The following is a 23,167-nucleotide window of genomic DNA, read 5'->3' as shown; positions in this document are numbered from 1 at the left end:
GTAGGCACGTGAGTATAGATTACTTCTGTTCATGGGTTTTGCCTCTACTTCAGAACCTACAGAGTATCTTTAATGTTTCTAATACAGAGCATGATTCTGTATCTTACTGACTTTATCAAACTTTGACATTTTTTGACCATTTTTTATAATACAAGTACTCATTCTGCAAGAATGAGAGAAGAAGTTTACCGTAATCTGTAACTCTTGAGATCAGGTAAGTTTTATGGAACATAGAAGCATGCATACAGTTTAGGTTAGTTTCTCTGCTGCCTAAAGAGGGAAGATGTACAAGTTTCTTGAAGAAAAGTTCAGAAATGTATTTTCTAGTAAAAATACAGGGCATCTTCAGTGTATGTGCCCACCAAAAGTGATTCCTATAACTGACATTCTGCAGCGGAATTCAGAAGTTTATCAGGAGCTTGCTCAAGGCTTGACTTCCTTGGAAATTTACTCAAGTAGCTGTTACAGAATATGATACTGATGCTTCTGTCTCAGAGTTAGGTTTCTCTTCTTCTGATGCTCATGGACAGAGAAAACCTTTATCTTTAACAGCCTGTTGAATACGTTTCCAAACTTAGGAAAACCTCCATAGTACAGAATGTAAGAGTGAGGTCCCTATACTGGGGCTTAAAAGTGCCTGAGACTGTTCTTCGTCCCTGGTGTGAATTGTTGCAGTCCATACTGTTAAAATCTCATTCTTTGAGATAGGCTGGCCACAGCCTGCTGAGGTCAGCCCTTGGTCCCTATCGGTTTTTCTAGTCACGTCTAGGGGTTATTCAGGGAAGTGCTCTGGGCTCACAATTTGAGCAATATACGCTGAGTCCAAAGCATTTTTTAACTGTTGTTACTAATACACTAATGTGAAAGTATCCTACAAAAGTTGGAATTTACTCTGGTACAGCCTTATAAAGTTTTGTTAAGCGTAGTAGAAGACTCCAGATCCCTTCTTGTTTCTTTTCTGAAATACATTGCAGAAGAGGATGCAGCCAAACTTCACTCCCAGGTATTTAAAATTTTCAAGAGAAGCTGATATTCTTTATATAGCATCTCTTTTTATGGGTGTTTTTTTCTTTGCTTACCATATCTCTAAGGAGGTGATCATTCTGATATTCAAACATAAAATGTCTTACAGGCAATGACTGATTAAAAAAAAATACTATGTCATTGAAATAATTCATTATTAACCTTTCTTTCTGTTTACTATCACTACTGCTAATAAAAGTTCATAGACTTATTTTCTCCCATCATTTCTGACATGTGACTATCGTGACTTCTTTTACAGAATAGTGAATACAAAAAAGAGGAGAGGATTCAAGAACAAAAGAGCCATCAGCACGTAAGGTAAATTCAGAGATTAAAAATAAAAATCTATGTATGGTATCCACTAAGATTCAGTCACTACCAGAACAATAAGCATGAATTCTTGATCTCAGATATCTAGGGTCAATAGAATTTATTTTCATAGGCCTTTTGCCCAGCACAGTAGCAATTAAAAAGAAAAAAATCTGTGGTTTGTAAAAGTGTATGTATTTATATGCTGGTTTTGTTTGGAGTTTCTTTTTTCTCCCCTACTCCAGAATAGCAAGAGATATTTTCTGGTCCTTGCCAAGTACATATCTATTAATCTGGGCATTTAGTGTGGGAGACAGAAAGGCTGTATTATATCACCCAGAGATTCACTATGCAGTCATGTGGACACATAGAAGGTTCATGATGAACTACATGGGACTCTCTTTTTTATTAGAATTTGTGTACCTCTTCACAAAGTTACTACTTTGTAACTTTGTAACTGCAGAATAGTAGTTACTACTCTGGATGTTATCTGAAACATTATATATAACAAGTTTACTGTTGTATGTGAAAGGGGTAGGCCAAGGTCATCCTCAGTAGGATCAGTAAAATGTCAGGTTTATATTTCTAAGTACATTCTATTCTTAAAGTCCAAAACTCTGCTTATAAAATAGTAAAATAGACTGTTAAGGAGCAGAGCTAGTTCTTGATTTTTCTCCTGCTCCCTGATTGTATTGTCCTCATAAATAAAACCCCCAAATAAAAGACAACGTTTGAATGTCAGTCTGTGATTTATAGCTTTGGAGCACATGACACCAAACTGGTCTTCATCTCCAGTTTGCTGCAGATATCAATGCAATGTATGTGTGGGTTTAATAGGTTTTTTTTTTCCTCCTTACTGTTCTTCTGTTTTGATGCAATTATAGGCATTAAATTTGGACAAGGTTTTTGAAATTCTCAGCTGATTAATCACTTGGCTGTTTCAATATAATTTTGTACCATAAATAGAGATCCATAAAAGTATTTGTAGAAATATTTCAGTTTATTGGAAATTTCCAACTTTTTTTGTTTTCAAGAAAAAAAGACTTATTTTTTCTAAAGCAAACAATCCCCCCCCCCGAAACCAAAATCAACATAAAACTAGTGCTTTCTTCAGAGTTAACTAATAAAATTGATTTTCTCTTTTTCAACAGGACTGTGGAGAATAAAGGAAAACTCATTGAAAAAAAGGAAGGTAACACAGGGCAAGAGGTGAAATAGTTTGTTTTTGGAACTTTGAATGTTGTGTTTTTCCTAGGATTAATAACAATAACAATATGTACTTCAATATAAAGGCATTCAAAGATCAGGTTTTTATATATATATTGGTCTTTAGGTATCTCCTAACCTCTCTTTCTGGATGCAGCATTAGAAAATTGATTTGTTCTGTATAAATATACTAACATTGCAGGTAGCCCTCTATACAACTGCATATCTATGTATCTATCTATTTCTATGTATAATATCTTCTATGCACGAAAACATGATTTTCAGTAAATGGGAAGAGTTTAGACATATAATACATCTACACATACCTGAAGTATAACATTTCTTTCTATAAACAGCTAACAGGTGAGTAATATGTAATTACTTGCAAGCCAAGTAAAATGTGTTTAGCAATGTAATTCATACATATCTCTTAAAATAGTTGCTGTAAGAAAGGGGAAAGTATTTATATATATGTATGGTTTTTATATGTATTTATATATATGTGTTTAAAAGGACAGATGCAGACACAACCAAATTTTCAGCAAGTCTGAAGTATAAGCTGAATGGACTTGGGTTTATTTGGACCAGTCTGTGCAGAAACAGCCTAACTTTACTATATAAAGTTTTAAAATATTTTGTCATATTTTTATATGTTTGTATCCATCCTCCAGAATCCAAATTCTGTTTTGGAATGTTGTAGGATTATGGTCCCGATCTAGGAAAATGTAGTAGTACCTAATGAAGACATCCCTTTCCATAGTCTCATGTTATGCAGCCGTATATCTTTCATATCTTTCAGTCATATATTTTTCAAAACTATACTGTTAAAACCTGGCTGGTTTCATGCCAGAAGTACTTCTCTTTCTTTTCTTTTCTTCTAATTTTCAATTAATTTACGTTATTTTGGCTCTGGTGCTGATATTTAGCTTAAGTACTTTTGTAGGCTTTTCTGCCCCTAATGAGCTTATAGAAAGCACATTTGCCTCTTCACTGACTTAATTTTGCTGACCTATACAAGCCATGCTGTACACTATTGAAATTATAGGCAGCACAGCAGTTCTTATGTCATTCCTGGCAAAAATATTTTTGGAAAAACAACTGGTCTTCCAAAGATAAAGTTGAGTTCTGTTTTGTCTCCTATTATTATTTTAAGTCAGTATTTATAACTTCTTAATACGCTTTTATTTTTATTTCTAACCAGAATTTGTTATATGTTTGCTTGAAAATGTAGAAATATTTGGGAAGAACAATATTTACCTATCTTTATGCTAAGATTTGGCAGATAAACCTTTATTTTTTTCTAAGATTATTTAACAGTTTAATTTTTCTTATTTAGGCAATTAAAGATATGCACATCTATAATTCAGACACAGGATTTGATAATTTTTCAGCAGATTATGAAGATGATTTTGAAGTAAGTAAAAGCATACAATTGTCTTCTTTAAGTAATCCTAAAATATCAAAATAATGATTAGCTTTATTCACAGAAAGAAAAATTACAGGATGATACATGCTTTTTACTTATTCATTTTTTGGTGACAGTAAATAATAGGTAACTAAAATGTTATGTAGAAACTCTGCTATATATTTGCTTAGATTTCATCAGAACCAACTTCTTTCGAGTTGAAGTCTTCACAAAAGAAAAGAAAAGGGTATTTCAGGTACTAAAGAACAACGCTATGGGAATGTCTTCCATTTTTAAAATTACTGCTCAGTCAAGACATGCCATTTTCTTCCTGTGAGTTATTTTAAAATGCCTTTCAGTTGGAGGATTTATAGCCATCTGTATGAGAATTTTACTTTTATTTTGACAGCATTTTACAATTTCTAAAATAGATTGTGAAAAATACATCTATAATGCATGTTTATTAGTTATTGAAAGTCCTGTTACTTTTAAAGGATTATGAAGAGGATTTTGAGGATGATGAAGACAAAAGTGAAGAAAGAGGTGAAGACGAAAACCTAAGAGAGATTCAGTTTTCTAGAACATCAGAAATTGAAGAAATTCAAAGAGCAATTAATGCAGAAAACAATAGAATTTGTACTTCACTGGCAAAGGAAATTGAAAATGAAAAAAAGGAACCAGTCATGGGTATGTGATTAGACACCAGTCTATTTTTATTAAATGTATGAGTAACACATACAATATAAGAGTAAACAGGCCACTTTTTCTAGAAGTCTGCCTGAAGGCAGAAATCTGGTCCTCTAGATGAGTCACTTAGGTTTATGGGTAAGTACTGTAACTTTCACATTGCTGAAGAATGATTCAGAGGCATTACTAATCATTTAAAATGTGAAGTATAAAAACTTACAGACTGACATTTAGTAGGTCTTAATTTGGGTAACGGCAGGATATGAGAGTCTGGATTTTGAAAACTGGAGGAGTGTTAGAACAGTTTGGGGCTTCCTGTGATATTAATTTGCCGTTCTCGCTTAAGCAAAGTTGAAGCCACTTCTCTGGGTGGGAGGGTGAGAAAAATACAGATATTACTTAAATATGTATTTCTATATCAGTTTTAAAATGCAGGGTGTTTTTCCTGAAATGTGACTATGGAATTGTTGTCTTGTATTCAGTTGGTCTGATTCGTGTGAGTTCCAGATCTACTTATTTAACAAATACAGTTGTGGTTCTGCTTTTCACTCTCCACTCATGTGAATGGCAGTAGAGAATTATTATTCAAAAGAATCTTAAACAACTTTTTACTCTAGTTTGTATGAAGTTTTTACAGTCACAGAAGGATAGCATGGAGTTTCTTTAAGTCTTTCCAGTATCCATAGATTTTTGGTTAAGTGTTCGTTGCAAGTCAGAACCAGTATACTGTAATATGAATTTCTTCTTGCAGAAGATTTATGCAATTATTACTGTTTTTTTAATAAACAGAGTAGAATCAATAAAATAATTCCATTAATGGTATAGATCTAATAAACAGGATGGAATTCTAATATAGAGTTAGATTTTTAAATTCTAAATTGTAACACTTAGTGCTTCATTGTAAAGTACACAGCCCTCTCTTTTTTGACAAGTTTTGATCCTCTATGGTTGAAAAGGCTGTTGATCATGCTGGTAATGATTTTTAAAAGTTTAAAAGCATTTTACAAGTATTATTTAAAAATGCAGTCTTCCCCTGAGGCAGTGAAACACCATTGGTCCTGACTGGAAGTTGGATATTAAGGTAAATTAACTTCCAGGTGATAGCCAGGAAAGGGAGAAAAATCAATGTGACATCAAATATTGTAGTTGTTACATTAACCATGGCTTTTAAAGCAACAGTTTTCAATGTTTTGCTTATTCATGCAAGGGTATCAGTTAAGCTTGTGTTGATGACGTTCTCCACTAGCTGTAATGATGGATTCTTATTTAGAGATATAGCATGCATATGGTGTAGTCTGTGTGAATTCATTACGAGTTTTAGAATTGGTCATAGAGCATTCTACTGCACACAGGGGAAGAACAAGTCCTAATGGCAGGAGAAAGAAGGAGGCACTTTCTGCATCATACTCTTCTAAAATAAAAATTACAGTGGTCAGTAGTTTTTCATTGATTGGTAGCGGACCATAATAAGGGAAAAATGCTGTCCATTGCTGAAGAAGCTTATTGTTCTAATAACCGTGCTAGAGCATGTTGTGTAATGGGCAAACTAATAACTGTGTCATAATAAATCTGTTGCTTTTTAAACTTCCTGCTTTATATTTCAGTGCACTATGAAGTGTGAATTATAACACTAACAATGTTTTAAAATATCACAGAAAGGCAATACCCTTCTGTCAGAAACTCTTTCTGTGGATTATTCATGGATTTTCAAATGGCAAACCAGCGACAAAGTAGCCGAAATATGGCTAATAAGCAGAAGTAAGTGTATTTTAAATTAATCCACCCAAAATGGCAACTCAGTATGAGAAACGTAATTTTTTTCATTGTATTTGAAATATGTAAAGCTTATAAAATTGAGGGTTTTAGAGACAAATATTATTTTGTAAGCTAACAGTAATTAGCTCTTGAGTAAATATAATTTATGGACTTTGCTACATGTCATTTAATAGCAGAAATTTACATATATATAGCTATTTTTCTGAACCATTTTAGTATAGAATGAGTTGCCAGGATGGTCATTTCTTTGTATGATTCTTCAGTCACTTAATTAAATAGTGACTTAAAGTACCAAAGAGCAAGCCTTTTAGCTGCTCTCAGGGCTCTGCAGAACTGTAATTTCTGGAAATAATTGAGTCTCTATATGGCACATACTGTTCCCAAAATAGCATGTTCTCTTTCAGGGATAATACCACTTGGTGTAAAAACATGTTATTACTGATCTAAAATTGATACAGATTTGAGACATCTAAGACAGCTCTGTATTAAAGAAAAAAAATTGATGCCTCTTTCTTGCAGAACTTGCCAGAAGCTCCAGATTTATCTGAAACACCTGTTTATAATTCCAATTTTGTATTAAATCAACTGGACACATAAACCAAGAATATTAAATCTTATTGACAATGCCAGATTACACTGTGTTATGGCTGCACATCAGTGGCTAATGTTCACATAAGGGAGATTTTATTGTCTGGGCTAATTCACCTTCCGTAAATTTATATGCCCAATATGTTCATTGCCTAGGCTTCCTCTCTAGATAGTGGAGACAGATTAGGAAATTCAGGAAGCCAAATGGCCTTCTGAAATGCTTGTCAACCTCTGCTGATTATGTACTATGACTGGTATGACTATGTATACATGATACGGTTTTGTGTACATGCTAACAAATTATATAGCCTGTGAAGAGAACTAGCATTTCCATGGAAAAAGAAAGGGTTTGGTGAATTTAATGCTGAGATAATGCATTGCTACCAGAAAGTAGACTGAAAGCATTCCATAAAAGAGCTGTGGCACTTTGGAGTTGCAAGTATTAATACAAGGCCTATTAGTTTATTTTAAGGATTTGTCCGCACGTATCATTAACATTTGTAACTAGGAAACAAGTTTCATACTTTTGAATTGTATCTCAGCAGTCTGTGCCCACAGTATTTATGAAAAGGTGATGCATTAGGAAGTGGAAGTAGAAGTAACAATAAAACATGGATGAGAAAATGCAATAGATGTCACCAAATAACAAAAATGAGATGTGAAAATTGTTCTTATGCATAAAGAAAAATCCAGCCTAAAGTATTGGAGGAGAAATTCCAGCTCATATTGCTCTAGTCCTTCCCCTTTTCAAAGACTACTTTACTGAGAGGAAACTGCAACTAGAATATGCATCTTCAAGATTGTTTAGATACTGAATTGCTACAGACCCCTAATTGTATCTGCTTTGTATTTGTATTAAGTATATTTTTTAAAAATGAAAGTGCAAGAGAGAAAGGAAGACTACTTTTCTTCTTGTCAAGGAATCTGTAGTATAACAAGAGCATGGAATTAACTTGTAAACAGACATCTGTATGTAATTCAAGCCATTAACTCTTAAAGTATCTTAACACTTTTATGACATTAAAGTAGATAGATAGTTGTGTGAATCGTGACAAAGATTGACTCTCTTTTCATTATCCACACAACCATACAAGTGGAGTGGTGGGAATCTCTTTGAAGTGGGTGATAATAAGAAATATCATATAAATGTTTCAATATCATGTAAAGTAAGATAGAATATATGCAGGTAGACTTGTTTTCCAATTAAGAATCAAAATACAGTTTTATTTGTGAGCAAAGAAGGAAAAATTAAAAATTGAGGTAGGCAGAAAGTGAAGGGGTCGAAGGAAGATGGATAAGGCGGTTGAGTTAGTTTTTATCATTTAATCAAGGAAATTTAGGAAGATGGAAAAAATTGGCATTTCGTAGGACAAAGAGATTTCAGATATCTTAAATACTACTAATGTTATCAAACCCAAAAAATATAAGTGAAAAATACACAGTCTACCTCAATGTCTAGTCCTCGTTTTCATACTTTTTAGATCAAGTCCAATAGTTCAGGAACAGATGGGTTTTGTAGGCCTGCTTTTTGAGGAAGAGGTCAGTATTTATGCCCACAAGTTATGAATCAGTATTAGAGTTATTTAATATATATATATCCAAAACACATTTTAGGGTTGCTGCTGCTATTGTTACTTATTTCCCTTGTGATGTGAAGAGGTACAAATTCAGGCAGTCTGTTATCAGTGGAGGTCATCCAAAGTACATTTACATAGGTCTAACAAAACCAGGACATTATAGACAGTCTTTGTAAAGCATATACACATATAGGGTATGTAAGCTAATAAAATGAGTATAGGAGAATTACCCACCACCCTAACAATAGGAAGAAGGAAACATTCATCTGTTACCTCTCAGAGAAAACAGCTTTTGAATACTTAGGCAAGATGATTGTGCTATGCTTTGACAGTTTGTGTTTAATAATAACCACTTAAGTTTGCTATTTGCGATCAGTATTGTATTTTCAAGCATTATAATTATCTCAATGTAACGTTAAGTAAGAATTCATAACAATATTAAATGTACTTCTGTTGGTATATTTTTATCTGTCAATAAATTTTGGTACAGCTTCAGTTTGTATAGACAAGTGGATTGTTAGATCTCTGGTGCTGTACAAAATCAAGTTGTTTTTCTTTTGGAATACCAAATACTTGATCTTAACCATTTTTGTGTTTCTCTTTTGTAATTCATTCTAAAGAAAACGAAGTTCAGAACTTCTCCCACTAATTGATCTGGACTTCTCAATGAGTTATTCTTTACTGGATTTGCCTCCTGTAAATGAGTACAACATGTATATCAGGAATTTTGGTAAAATGAACACTAAGCAGGTGGGTAGCAAATATGTAGTAATATTTAAATCCTGAAAGTGCTGATTCTTGTTCTAGAAAAATAATTTTCCTCATGAAAGAAAGTTACTGATAGGACAACAAAGTCATAAATCGATGATTTTTTTTTTTTTTCATCTCTAAGCCTTAATTACCCTAAAGCAATTATATAAAAATTGTTGGCCGTTTCCTTTCTGCATTAGGAGTCGACTCTCTTGTGTTTCTTCCCCATTTTCTAAAGGACTTTCTGTATGTCTGTGGCTCATTACCCCAAGTATGCTGGGTTTAGTGTTTATGCATCATTGAAGACATTCTGTATTTTTTGAGTAGGTCTAGCACTGTTGTGGGAAATGTGGTAAAATTTGCATGCGCAGAATAGCGACAATGTGTCAGTGTGTTTAGGACTGAATTTAGAAACAGAAGAGGTTGAGTAAATCCATTTTAAAAGTACTTTACGTTCTATTCAGTTATGTGCTGTCATTCTTATCTGTGTCAACCATATATTGATCACTTTATATCTCTACTTAAGGCATATGTTCAGTGTAATGAGGACAATCTTGAGAGAGACATCCAGACTGAGGAATTTGAGACGTTGGAGAAATGGACACAACATCCAGGAGAAAGTGCCCTTGTATCTGGAGGTGAAGTACATTTTAATCTTACTAATTTATAAATGTATGCATGTAAACTTTCTCTTTTGTACCCATTTATTGTCAAAATTTGTGTGCATTGATAGCAAACTGCTATAGGCATTTTTAATCCCCTTCTGGAGGGGGTGGAGAGTGAGTGGCAGAAACAGTTTCTTCCTTCTGGATTGCTTTTTGTATTGGCAGGAGATATGATTCCCCAGCAGATCTTGTTCTTCAGTATTGTTACTTCTGCTGAAGAGAAGTTGATTCATTCCACTCTCCTCTTGCTTGAAAATGATACTGTTCTTATGGTTTCCTTAATTGATTTCCTTTTGAAGCTTTTGGGGTTTGTTTTCATTTAGGTCCCATAAACAGCCAGGATACGTCAGTGAATGGAGCTCTAACACCGAAAATTGATTCACAAAGATTAGCAAATTTCCTCCGGTCTGCTTGCCAGGTACACTTACGTACTTAATATCCCTTATGAGTTGTGTGCATAAGTATATAGTGTGATAGATCACTTACAGTACTTGTTCTGACTAATTTAAATAAATTACATAAGTAATACTCCTTATCAGGGAGATTTATCTCTCTGCAAAGAAATTGAACCAGAGCTGTACAACTTTTATTCTGTAAGCTGTATTTGTGAAGGTATGAAATTATCAAGAGAATTGATAAAGGTCTATTAAGTTAGTCCACATAATTTAGAAAGCTACAAATAGCAAAGCTGAAAGATAAGATGACCCTTTTATTTCTATAAATGTAATTATGTTTGAAAGGTGATTGCTGTTTTGCTAGAGGAAGATCAAGTTGCAACACAACCCAGGTGGAAACTAAGATCTCGACAAACCAGTCTATCTATTAGTGATAGCTGTTTCCAGTTAAATACTAACCAGCCATTCCTCCATGGTAAGGGAACTTTATTCTACACCTTCTAGTATACAGTGTGAACTCTTCTTACTTATGCAAAGTACCATGCTCTTTGTCATGACTGAAGTGCAAACAGCACAGGATACATAAATGATGTAAAGTCCACTTTTAATTGCGCTAATCTTGCTGTAGCTCTGTGCAGATTATTTTCATGTAGGGAACATCAGAGTGCACCCCAGCTGCAGTGAAACCAGAAATATAGCCAGCAGTTAGCATGATACAGGGGTGCCCTGGAGGTAATTCTTGCCCCAGTTGTTGAAGAGCCACCCAAGGGGTATAATTTGTTTAGTCTCTTTATGCTGACAGCAAGGCCAAAGCTGCAAATAAAGCCAGGTTATTAAACAGGGAGAATATGGCCTGATCTTTTTGAAATGCAGTTATATCTTCCCCCTATAAACAGTAGAATTTCATATAAAAATTAAAATGAAAATAGAGCATCTGTAATTATGTTAGGAAGACCTATTATAACACAAACCCATATGTATTCTAACATGAGTAGATAAGATGAACCAGAAAAAGCCTGGCCTGTGCTGTTTCCTGTTTGAGACTTAGCTTTATTTTGAGTATATATACTGACGTCATATCAGACTTTCTGACTCTCTTCCTTTATTTTTCTCTCTACTTACTTCTAATTTTTTGGATTCCCTCTCTAGTCCCTCCTTTTTCTTGTATAGTGTCTAAAGCAACCCACTGCTAATAGGAAAATTATTCATAATTACGTCTTTGCTTCTGTAGTTGTTGCTATAGCAGCTAAATGTTTTTTTTATCTGCAGTGAGTTTACTTTTTTATTTATTGCTTTTCTTCCCTGATTTTTTTTTTTAATTGTTTAGACCGAAAAATATCCTGTCTGTATGTGTCTCAAGTTCAGAGGCAGATGCTACTTTCTGTTCATGGATTACCCAAAAAGCCAGGTGTTGGTTTACTGAACAGAAAGAGCATCATATGTGTTTGGAACATCTGGCAGCCCTCGAGTCCCCAGAAAGTTTTAATATGTGACTCAGAGGTATGTTTTAATAACATTGTATATTTGCCCATAGAATAAAACACTTTATTATGTATTTATGTTTGTATCAGATATGTATTTTGTTTTTTTGTTTTCTTGTTTTGCTGATGGATGTATCATCTTTCGAGAAACATTTGAGCTTAGTGAGGAAGACACTATTCTAAATCCTTTTTGTGCTCCAGTACTAGAATGTAGTGATGGTCATGGGATTTTTTTGGTTGGTTGGTTGGTTGGTTTTGGTGTGGGCTTTTTTTTTTTCGTTTTGCTTTGTTGTTTGGTTTTTTTTGTTTGGTTGGTTTTGGGTTTTTTTGTTTTTTTTCAGTTGTGACTCGATTGCATGGTTCAAGAGTGAACAGAAGTAAAACACTGGTTTGTGTTGTCAGAACTTCTCTCTACCCATCAGTATCATACAGCTGAATCACACTTTCCAGCTTCGTGGCAGTAGATACAGATTAGACAACAATTGTCTTTGAAAAGGAAGGCCTACTGAAAGTCTTGTATCCTTCTTCCCTTTTACATAAATTGTCCTTCTGCTGTAAATGCATGTAACATGTCTTTTCTGGATTTGCATGCCTAGGAAGAACAAACATTTTGGGTTATCAAGTTATTGGCCTTTATCATAATATCAAGCATGAGTGTGTTTTCTGCTTAACAGGTGATATGTTGCTGCTTTAGTCCCAGTAAAACAACATTAGTTTTTGCTGGAACAGTAGATGGTTCACTGTTGGTGTGGGATCTCCATGAAGACTCAAGAATGCATCCTCATATCATGATCAGTGAAACTGACTGGACATTTAGAGTTCCAACGTTTTCCACTGGTTAGTATCTATGCATTCTGATTAGTCATTCTGTGGGCAGTGAACAATTCCACTGCTAACTGCTAAGAACACTCTTTCTTAGTAACCTAGTTCAGCCTGTTCAGAAATTATATTTACTGTAGTAAAAATTGCCAATCAGTAATTGCTTTAAAGAAATGTAATCTAGCTCAATATGTATCACGCAGTAAGAACAGACGTGAACCAGATGTAGAACCTAAGGACCATTGTAATATTAAAATGAACTACTCAACTACTACCTCATCTAAAATCATTAGCTTAGTCAATTTTCATGATGTTATCTCCTCTAATATAACCTACATTTCTTTGTATACATAAAAACACACAATTAAGATGTATTTTAAAAAATCAAATGTAAGATTTTTTAATGTCACTTAAAAGTTGCAATTTGCAGTTGTGCAAATTGTCACCTAATCCTTGATGTTTCTGTAAGGTTGCATGCAAGGTAAGTATCCAAGTGTACACTGCAAGCATAAGCTTGCAGTCAGTAAGTTTGCAGATGACACCAGGTTGGGTGGTATTGTTGATCTGCTGGAGGGTAGGAAGGCTCTGCTGTGGGATCTGGACAGGCTGGATTGATGGCCTGTGGCCGATGGTATGAGGTTCAACAAGGCTGAATGCTGGGTCCTGTCTTGGGTCACAACGACCCCATGCAATGCTACAGGCTTGGGGGAGAGTGGCTGGAAAACTGCTTGGCGGAAAAGGACCTGGGGGTGCTGGTCAACAGCCGGCTGAACATGAGGCAGCTTGCATCAGGGTGGCCAAGAAAGCCAACGGCATCCTGGCTTGTATCAGAAATAATGTGGCCAGCAGGACTAGGAAAAGGATTGTCCCCCTGTAGTCAGCATTGGTGAGGCTGCACCTTGAATACTGTGTTCAGTTTTGGGCCCCTTACTGCAAGAAAAACTTTGACGTGATCAGGCATGTCCAAAGAAGAGCAACGAAGCTGGTGAAGGGTCTAGAGCACAAGTCTTATGAAGAATGAACGAGGGAACTGGGGTTGTTTAGCCTGGAGGAAAGGAAACTGAAGGGAGACCTTATCATTCTCTACAACTACCTAAAAGGAGGTTGTAGCAAGGTGGGTGTTGGTCTTTTCTCTGAAGTAACAAGTGATTAGGGCAAGAGGAAATGGCCTCAAGGTGCACCGGGGGAGGTTTAGATTGGATCTTAGGAAAAATGCCAGTTTTTCAAAGTATGAGTAGCATGTTGGAGCAAAACCTGGACATACAGTTTTCTGCCATCCAGCTTGTCACATGAACATAATCTCTAGCACTGGGGTCAGTTGACAGGTATAGTGCGCTCTTTCCACGTTCTTAATGACAGAGAAGCACAGCAGCAAAAAGTAATGTGGAATTAATTTGTTGCATTGTTTAGGTATGACCCAAGTTAGTGTTGTGTACATATTGGGAAGCCAGAAGAAAGTTTACTTTTCAAAAGCTCTTGTGGGTGACCTCCTTTCATACTTCGGCATTTTCTTGTCATTGCATTTCTCTTTTTCTACACTCTGATCATTGAATGTGTGATCAAAATAACAAAAGACTTTTGTAAAGTTTCTTATAATCCATGGGCAGTGAATTCAAAAGTTACAGAATTTTATTTAGGGCATATAGCTGACATACTGGAAGATGCAACCTGAAGTACTTCTCTGTGCATTTTAGTTGGTATATGAAATTCCTATAGTTTTATGAATCTGATGGAAATGAATGGATCTCTATGCCTATTACCAGTGTTTGTCATTGCAATTAAATAGAAGAGCAAGTCACTAAGCTTACTGATGTTTTCATTGAGCATAGTTGTATGTTGGGAGATTGAGAATGAAGTGTACAGACCAGCATTGGTCTCAGTCTTAATTATAAATTGGTCCTGTTTTTCTTGATGCCTTATTGTGTCCCGGAGTGACAAATAAAGCATAGCCATATTTTTGAAAATAATTTTATTACTGCAAAATAGGTCCTTTATGTATTTTTCCTTTTCTTGTGTGCAGGTGCTACCATTTAATTTGCACTGAGATATGAATATGTTTCTTTAAAAATCTAGCACACACATGCAGAAAATCCTCTTTTGTTCTCAAGTGTATCTAATTGCAGTAGCCATGTAAAAGTAAACATTAGTTAGCTGTTTAGACCTTTAAATTTTTTAGTAGGTGAAGGATGCTTGGTCTTGTGTTGCACAATGGGCTAGTAGTCAAATGTGTGTATACAATTTCATGCAGTTGCGTATGTAATCAAGCAGGTTTTAATGCTGTATACTTAGGAAGCTTTATGCTTTTAGTCTTAAATGAGATTAAGTTCAGTGCCCAGTGCAAGTCTGGAGATCAAGAGTATCTGACAAAGAATGCACATTGAAATTGCTCCACATAATACATTTAAAAATGTTATTAAAGAGTAAATACATTCTTTCCTGTGGTAAGTTGGTTGATTCAGGGTAGTTACTTTCTATTAAGAGTGAATTTTTTCTTCAATTTTATCTTTTCTGTAGTAAGAAGTGATTTGTTTCTACCTCTTGTTTATGGAGCTTGAAGTTGGCATAATTCTTTTCATGTTTGAGGCTTTGTAAATGTAATTCTTAAGTTTATTAGTTGTTGTTCTTTCATTGTAATCATTCTCTCATAAGCTGAAAAGTGATCAGGCTTTTGGTTTTGTTGGAAATAATACTGTGTTTAACTTTCATTATCCTTAATTACAGATGGCATTCTAAACTCAGTAAACCACACCTCTCCTATAATAGCAGTGGAACCTATCTCAACCTCATTCTGCACTGATCAGAGTTATGGACTCTCAAGCCTCTCTTACCAGGACGGTATGTAAGCTGGTTTTCAAAGCATCAATACATCTGAGTCTTTCTGCAGGTATCTAGTGAAACAAATATAGCCAAAATCCAGTTTATAAGTCTATTGTGATGCTTCAGTTGTCTGTAGTATCAGTTGAACGCAACATTCATGTTTGTTTTCTGCTCTCATTTTTATGTAATGTTCATTCAGTGCAGCTTCACATCAGATGTGGGTACATGGTTGTTAGAATATCTGTTTTCAAGACAGTATTTTATTCTTCCATGATAAAACAAGTTATCACTCAAAAAATTGCCTTTAGAGAAGTCTTGGGGCTTCTGCTGTGTCTGAAAAAAACCTATCTGTATCAGTGAAGCAACTCCTTATATCTGAAAGCACTAAAAAAGCCTAATTTTTTTATGCCCAAACTTTGAAAAGAAATTCTTATGCCCCTCAAATTCTCAGGCAGTGTGCTAGAGGACACATTATTACTTCCATTGCTGATTTTCGCTTTGAAATCTGTGGCATTCCAAAGAAATGTGCTGCATATTGCAGGTTTTGCAAGATTTCATCTATTGTGCTCTATGTTCTGTTCCAAAGTCCATGCAAAAACCTGACATTTTTAAAAATGCAGAGATCATCTGCCTTTTTGGTAGAACAAACTGAACATGCTAGGATAGATAGGTACATGGAATAGAATATTTCAGTTGGAAGGGACCTATAATGTTCGTCTAGTACAACTGCCTGACCATTTGAGGGCTGACCAAAACTTAAAGTGTGTTGTTAAGGGTTATTATCCAAATGTCTATTAAACACTGACAGGCTTGGGGCATTGACCACCTCTCTAGGAAGCCTGTTCCAGTGTTTGACCACCCTCTCAGTAAAGAAAGTTTAATTAATTTAATTTCTTCTTTGGTAAAATTAGGACACTCCTCCTTTTTACGCACCTGAGAGAATCATAGGTGTTTCAGAGAACATATTAACCTAGGAAATGTTTCAGAATCTTTGATATCATTCAGGATGAAGATCGGTAAATGAATATATATTGTTACTGTTCTTTCTATAGAAATATCAGAGCCTCCATTTCAGATAGCTTCAATGGATGAAAATGGAATCCTCAATATATGGGTAAGTAATATATATATGAAAAGAGAAAATATCTTCTGTTGGAATAATAAAATATTTCTAGTACAGCAACCAAAACCTAGGATTTGTGATGAAAATTTCCTCACTGAAAAGTACTGCAATAAAAGCCTCAAAATTTTTGATCTGACTTCCAAATGCCGTGACATTGTCCTTAAGCAAAGCTATTAACAGGTACATGAATTTGTGACAACAGGCAATCAGTAGTTCTAATTCACAGGAATAGGTTCACAAATTTCTGTTAATTGCATAAGAGGACTTTGGTCGTTTTTCACACACCCACTTTATTTGAATCATAGTGGTGTTAGAGGCTGTGCTGAATGTGTGTGAGAAATTACATTCATAATTTATATAAAATAAATATTCAAGAGTCAAAACATGAAAATCTGTGGATAATATTACCCTGCGTGTAATATAGTGCTCAGGTAAGCACTAGATCTGTTGCTCTTAATTACTGTCCTGACAACTCTTTTTTTCTGTCAGAAGTTTGCAATCATCTTCTGGTGCAGCTCTGGCCCAGCTATTGAATCTGTTTGCATCTGAGTTGACCTTGCTGGAGGAACTGAATGGCTTAGTGAATAATAAGGGGATAGAAGTATTTCCCTTCTGTATCATTAGTTAAATCCCTTAAAGCTCTGAGTAACTTCAGAAGCAACAGATTCAGGCCAAATGATCCACCCCTTTATGTCCCATGAAAAGCACAGGAAGTGTGTTACAATTCCTTATTTGGGGGTTTAGGGTGTTTTTTCATGACCAGCCAAACCACGTAAGATGCTAAGTAGTGATTAAGTGTAGAAGGTAATCTCCCATATTCTGTTTTCCAGCAGGGAACTTCCAGCAGGCATTTGAAGCTATTTGTAGCATTGTAGACATTGATAGGGAACAAAGAATCAACCTGTAATCATTGCAGTGTTAGACCTGCCTATCTAAGTGCTCCTTCAGATTTATGTCATACTTTATTATAAAAGTTAAAAACTTTGAAATCAGGGAAATATTTATTGCTTATTAATGTGAAATATTGACTTTTCAGGTAGTTGTTGAGTTACAAAAAGTGGATTTAGCTGGTTCACAAACTGATTTAGGTGAGTACTTTACATTGGAAATAGAATAAAGTGTTTGAGTTTATTATGAAGTTAGAAGAGAGGAAGAGTCAGGGATGGGAAAAAGTAATTTAAATGAAGGCCAAACTTATGAGGAAAAGATTCATTATGAATTGGACATATGTCATATTTGGGGTTAATGGTCAGGTGATCATGAGAATTATTTTCTCTGCAATCTGTATCTCATCAGCTAATTCTGTATTGGTAAGTGCCCCTAGACAACCACATAAAGCGTCAAAGCAGATTTCTGTGTCTTGAACGCTTATATTTGTTTTGTTTTTCTCTTCAAAGAATATGAGATTTTATATCCTTGGCCCTCCTGTTCTTTCTTTAGTTCTAATCAAATCTGTTATAATGCTTTTGTTATTGCCTGTATCTCCATTTTGATAATTGTGCTGAAATTTCTCTTTTGGGTAAGATAGTTAATGTAAGAAAATGTTTCCATGAAAAAAGTAGAGTGAAGTCTATTCAGTTCTTCTTGTGTTATGTGAGTGAAGAAAATCACATTTTTTTTTTATTCTTTGAGTAAAATCGGACTTACATGCTTACCTAACTGGAAAAGGCTGTTACTGAAATCCTGATACATTTTTAAAGTACATATATAAACAATGAAGTAATGCTAACAAACTAGAATTTTTTTATCAGTTTTCTATTTTACAAGCTTGTGTTCAATGTTTGTCTATATTAAACTGCAAATGGTGAGTGTTACATCTGTGGAAAGGTACATTTTAAAGCTATGATTGTGTGCTGACACAGTTTTACTACCAGCAGAATTTTTATTTTATTTTTTTTTTATTTTTTAATTCAAAAAATTCTTGTGTTTGAAGGATTTGAATTATTAATGTTACTCTCTAGTAACAAGTAACATAGATCAACTTTATGGAAGCATTATTACAGTTTCTTTATTAGTAGAATTCATTATCAAAGATCCAAGTGACATAAATGTGCATTCTCTTCATTGAATTGGGTTTTATAGAGTGCTATTACAGGATGTTATACGTATACTATAAAACTAAACCAAATCATGTTTCCCTTTATCTGTCCTCATTCTTTGATTACAGCTCTTCAGATTTGAATTCTGAAGTACGTAGTTATCAGTGATGTAAGATTCTTACATATCAAAAGCTCTATCTACATTAAACAATTATAAAATAGGAGTTTATTTATTAGTTTAGGTTTTGATTTGATGATAGCACTTAATGCAAAGTGCTCCAATCAGTTTAAATAATTATTTTATATAATTTTAGGTTTAGTTCCTGGAGGAAAAGTGAAGTTAGTACATAGCTCGACTATGGACTTGAATAACAGGTGAGAAAACAGGGGCATTTAGATTTCACATGTGTATCTTGTACAATTAATGTAGGATATATTTAACAATATTTTCATTAGTTATTTGAGTGTTTTCAGTATATGCTGCTTCTTAGAGGTAGGCATAGACATTTTTGATCAAGAGTTTGTCTATGTACTCACGTAGCTTTAGAAGACAACTTCCTGTATTTATGCAATTTTTTTTACTTTTTCTAGCCTTTTCCCAAAGGATGTGCGCCAGAGAATGCCTCAGACACTGACCATTAAATTTCTGTCTTCTAATCCTAATAATTTCATTGTTGGAACAAACATTGTGAGTAATCTGCTGAAATTCATCTCATTGTTTTTTGGTTTTGTTTTGTTTTTTTCCTTTGGAACCTACCCCATTTCCTTGGAATTTTATCATTAGACTGTATATAAAATTTATTTTTTGAGACTGTTATTAAAATCTGCTAGCTATTAACATTTGTTAGCTGTTAAGGATCTTTTCAGGTAGCTGCTCTGTGAATTATTTAACAACTTCTTGTAATACTGATAATGCAAATTTTGTTTTGTTTAATTCGCTTTCTTCATGTTGTTTACAGGGACTGGTAGGCCACGGTACAAGACATGGTTTAAAAGTTTTTCCAAAGCTCTTCAAACCCAAGGAGAGTGAACTGAGATCAATAAGCATCAATGCAATTGATTTCTTCCCTTTTGGAAAGCCACTATTCTTGGTATGAAAATGTTTTAATATAATGAAGGTTTCATTTTTTAATTACTTGCTGAGGGAGGATTTCTAATTTAGTATATTTAACTAGATGTGATAGTTGAGTTACCTCCTTAATTCCAATCTGTGACAAAAAATCTTGTGTCCTGGTGTTTGAACTTTGCTTATGTAAAAGGTGGACCACCTAGTTCATGGAAGCAAATGTCAGTCTTACTTCAGCATTATAACTTACCCTTTGTTTTTACCAAAATTCAGCATTACAAGCAGGTTTTCTGCTGTTAATGAAGCCTCAGCTCTTTCCCACTCATCGTACGTCTCTTACTGACATAATCAATTTGGAGACAAAAATATCTGTATTGCTGGAAAATAAAGATTTGTTGGGCAGCTCTGTGCATTCCATGCTTTCTTTTTCTCCCACATCAGGCATGCACTTGTTGGAAGTGTACCCTGTGGTGAGGTGTGTTTGAATATGCCTCCAGCAGTTCATATTGGCACACCGGCTGTTTTTATTCGTCTCCCTTGTGAAAGTTTATTCAGTGGAACTTGGGTCTAGCTTTGGTAGTATTTTCCATCTGCTTATCTTTTCATATATTTGTACTCAATCATCACCTGAAAAGCTTGCTTTCTAAATTTGCCATGAATTGCATGATTTCGTTGTGATTGCCTAAGGTATACAATGAATGTGCTTGGCTACACTGCAAGTATTTTGTGTCACCTCTGTGCAGTCAGAACTTTCCTTTACCAGTGTGGATGTAAAGGTGGCTGAGGGTAATAAGTTTTCTTTTTTCATAGAATAGTTTCTTTTGTACCTGAATTACAGCAAACTTGTAAATGTTACAACAGGCAAGACAAAGGTTATAAGAAAATACCTGGGATGTCTGACAGTGATGTCTGCCTGTCTTTGGATTTAGGTTTACTTCTCAAGAATTAAGTTGCAGTTTTCTTTCTGACTACAATACAGGTCGGCTGTTCAGATGGAAGTATTCGATTACACCAAATGACATCAGAATATCCCCTCATGCAGTGGAATGACAGCACAAATGGCCAGCCAATAATTGCCCTGCAGTGGGCTTTAACAAGACCTGCTGTGTTTTTTGTCCTGGATGCATCATCTAATATTTACATTTGGGATCTTCTGGAAAATGATTTGTTGCCTGTGGCAAAGCAGGCTATTCCAGAGAAGTAAGTACATTATATTACTCTCTTTTTAACAGAATATTACATCTACATTTTTATTAGAGTCTGAATGGGTTTTTTTGCTTGACATTAAATGTTCATTAGAATTTGCTTTTCCAAGTCATATTTTTTTTTAAACTATTGGAGGTGTGGAAAGAGACTGTAGTGAGCTGAATTTTAATTTATCCTTATTTACTTATTATGTAGTGATAAAGGAGAAATAATAACACTATACCTGATTTCAGTTTATATTAATATCAGTTGGAACAGATGTCTGTACATGGAGCAGTTGCTGTTTGTATGGAGTGAAAAATTTTGTTCCCACTAAAATCACTGGAATGTTTAAGTTCAAAGACAGCTTTGCTGGATCAGGATCAACCCCTAAAATAGGCAAGATGTTGAACAACATTTTAAAACGTGCATATTTGGTATGGTTACCAATGTAAAGAAATACATTGTGTTCATTGTCACAAAGTAAGCACTATTCTTGGCTAGCATGTATTCACCAAGAGTAACATCAGAGTAACTGTTCCTATAGTCAGTGTAGAGACTTGGGTCTTTTGTGGACTGATGCAGAAAAGCACTTTAATTTAGGCTTTCTGTATTACAGTCATGAGGATTCTGTTTTCTTCCTGCTGGGAACCCTAGCAGGAGACTCTGTCTTCCCTAGGCTTAAGTTAGTCTTAGTGAATATCCCTCTGACTAAAGGTTTTACTTGTAGCCTTGTAAACTATAGCAAAGTGCTGCTAGTTTTGGGCGAAAATCATATAATTTAAAAAGTTGTTGCACTGTACTGCAAAATACTATAAAACATAGTTCATTTTTACAAGCTTGAAGTAATTTTTAAGTCATGATTAGAAATTGATGATGGAATCTGTGAACAGGGAAAGAATTGCCTGTTATATTTACATTAAATGATTGCAACTGATGGAAAGCTAAAGAACATGCTGGGTACTGAAATAGTGAGGAATATTACACTGTGGTAAGCAGAAGAAAGGAATCATAGTTATCAGTAAGTAACTTGCTAAAACCATGTTTGAAAGCACCAATTTCTGTTAATTTAACCTTAATTAAAAACCACTCTTCCATTCTTTTTATTTCAGTGTTGTAACAATGGCTCTACTGGGAGAACCAGAAAAAACAAATGGATTGTTAGGCGTTGTGCTGGCCCAAGAGTCTGGAGAGATAGACATTCAGTATGTAAAGAAAAAGTGGGCATTACCTCAGCCTGAGGAATCTGAAAAACTACACCTGATTTTACTGCAGTCTTTCTAGAAACAGGACACCTGTATCTGGGTGTGCAAATCATTGCAGTATATTTAGATTATTTTTAACCTCAATTAAAAGATTTGTAATGTAATTTTGTATTTGTATATAACTTCTTTATATTTTAAAGAGTATCAATACAATATTTCAGCTAAATCAGTATATTTTATCAAACGACAACCAAATCTAGCATTATTGTAATGAAACATGAACTGTATTTCAGTACTGAAAGTACTCTAGATGTATATATTTTTTAAAAAATACTGAAAATATATTCCTATAAATTACACTACTGTTTCTCATTATTCTGCTCTGAAGTAAGTGATAGCAATCCTTTATGGTGAGCATAAAGTTGTGCCTATGTATAAGCAACAAGAATGTATGGAGATCTCTAGCTCTGGGCCTTTTACACACTAACACTTGATAATACTTTGTTCTATCTACCTAAAATCCTTATGCAGACGTATCAGAATACAGATTTACATCACACGGTATTTTAGTTCTAATTTTGATCCTGAAACTTTGCAAAAGGAATACCTGGCTAACTCCAGTTTTCCTGGTATGTGGACCTGTTTGGTCCAACTATTGTAAGCAACATGCTTGTGAGATGTAGTGAAACTCTCAATCCTTTGGGATTTCTGGTGTAATACCATCCTGTTTAATCCTGCAAATTACTTCCAAAACTCTTGTAGTGAGGAAGAGGATAGTTGTCTACAATGTGATACTTTTGTACACTAATGGTAAAGTTTGGACCAGGACCAAGCGCTGAAAATGTCTTAAACTTTTGTGGCCTAACAGCTTCTGAGTTACAGATCATGAGAAAAATCATGATTAAATGAGCACAAATTCGGGGGTGGGAGGGGAAGGACAATTGTGTTCAGAATTTAGTGAACATATATTTAAGGTATGTACCATCTCCTTCTAAACCAGACTGAAATAATTTCTATATTCTAATTAATTCATTGCAAACGTTTTTGTATG

At 34.6% G+C, this 23,167-nt stretch overlaps 1 protein-coding gene across 1 annotated transcript in view; it reads left to right on the top strand.

Moving 5' to 3' along the window:
- The window catches only part of DYNC2I1 (dynein 2 intermediate chain 1), a gene marked incomplete at both ends in the record, with an annotated part of 28,056 nt that extends 5,861 nt beyond the window's left edge, over positions 1-22,195 (top strand). Inside the window, 19 exons of the mRNA XM_080610914.1 lie at positions 1,283-1,341; positions 2,484-2,541; positions 3,875-3,952; positions 4,438-4,630; positions 6,286-6,388; positions 9,192-9,321; positions 9,848-9,959; positions 10,310-10,404; positions 10,727-10,856; positions 11,709-11,881; positions 12,537-12,699; positions 15,403-15,516; positions 16,551-16,612; positions 17,658-17,709; positions 18,975-19,035; positions 19,252-19,348; positions 19,620-19,751; positions 20,706-20,926; positions 22,024-22,195. Of these exons, the coding sequence (XP_080467040.1) occupies positions 1,283-1,341; positions 2,484-2,541; positions 3,875-3,952; positions 4,438-4,630; positions 6,286-6,388; positions 9,192-9,321; positions 9,848-9,959; positions 10,310-10,404; positions 10,727-10,856; positions 11,709-11,881; positions 12,537-12,699; positions 15,403-15,516; positions 16,551-16,612; positions 17,658-17,709; positions 18,975-19,035; positions 19,252-19,348; positions 19,620-19,751; positions 20,706-20,926; positions 22,024-22,195 (2,205 nt within the window). The remainder of the gene's footprint in view (positions 1-1,282; positions 1,342-2,483; positions 2,542-3,874; positions 3,953-4,437; positions 4,631-6,285; positions 6,389-9,191; positions 9,322-9,847; positions 9,960-10,309; positions 10,405-10,726; positions 10,857-11,708; positions 11,882-12,536; positions 12,700-15,402; positions 15,517-16,550; positions 16,613-17,657; positions 17,710-18,974; positions 19,036-19,251; positions 19,349-19,619; positions 19,752-20,705; positions 20,927-22,023) is intronic.
- Between the last annotated feature and the right edge of the window lie 972 nt (positions 22,196-23,167).

Source organism: Psittacula echo (assembly GCF_963264785.1).
Source record: "Psittacula echo genome assembly, chromosome: 2".
Lineage (NCBI taxonomy): Eukaryota > Metazoa > Chordata > Aves > Psittaciformes > Psittacidae > Psittacula > Psittacula echo.
This window is presented reverse-complemented; position numbering and strand designations above follow the sequence as displayed.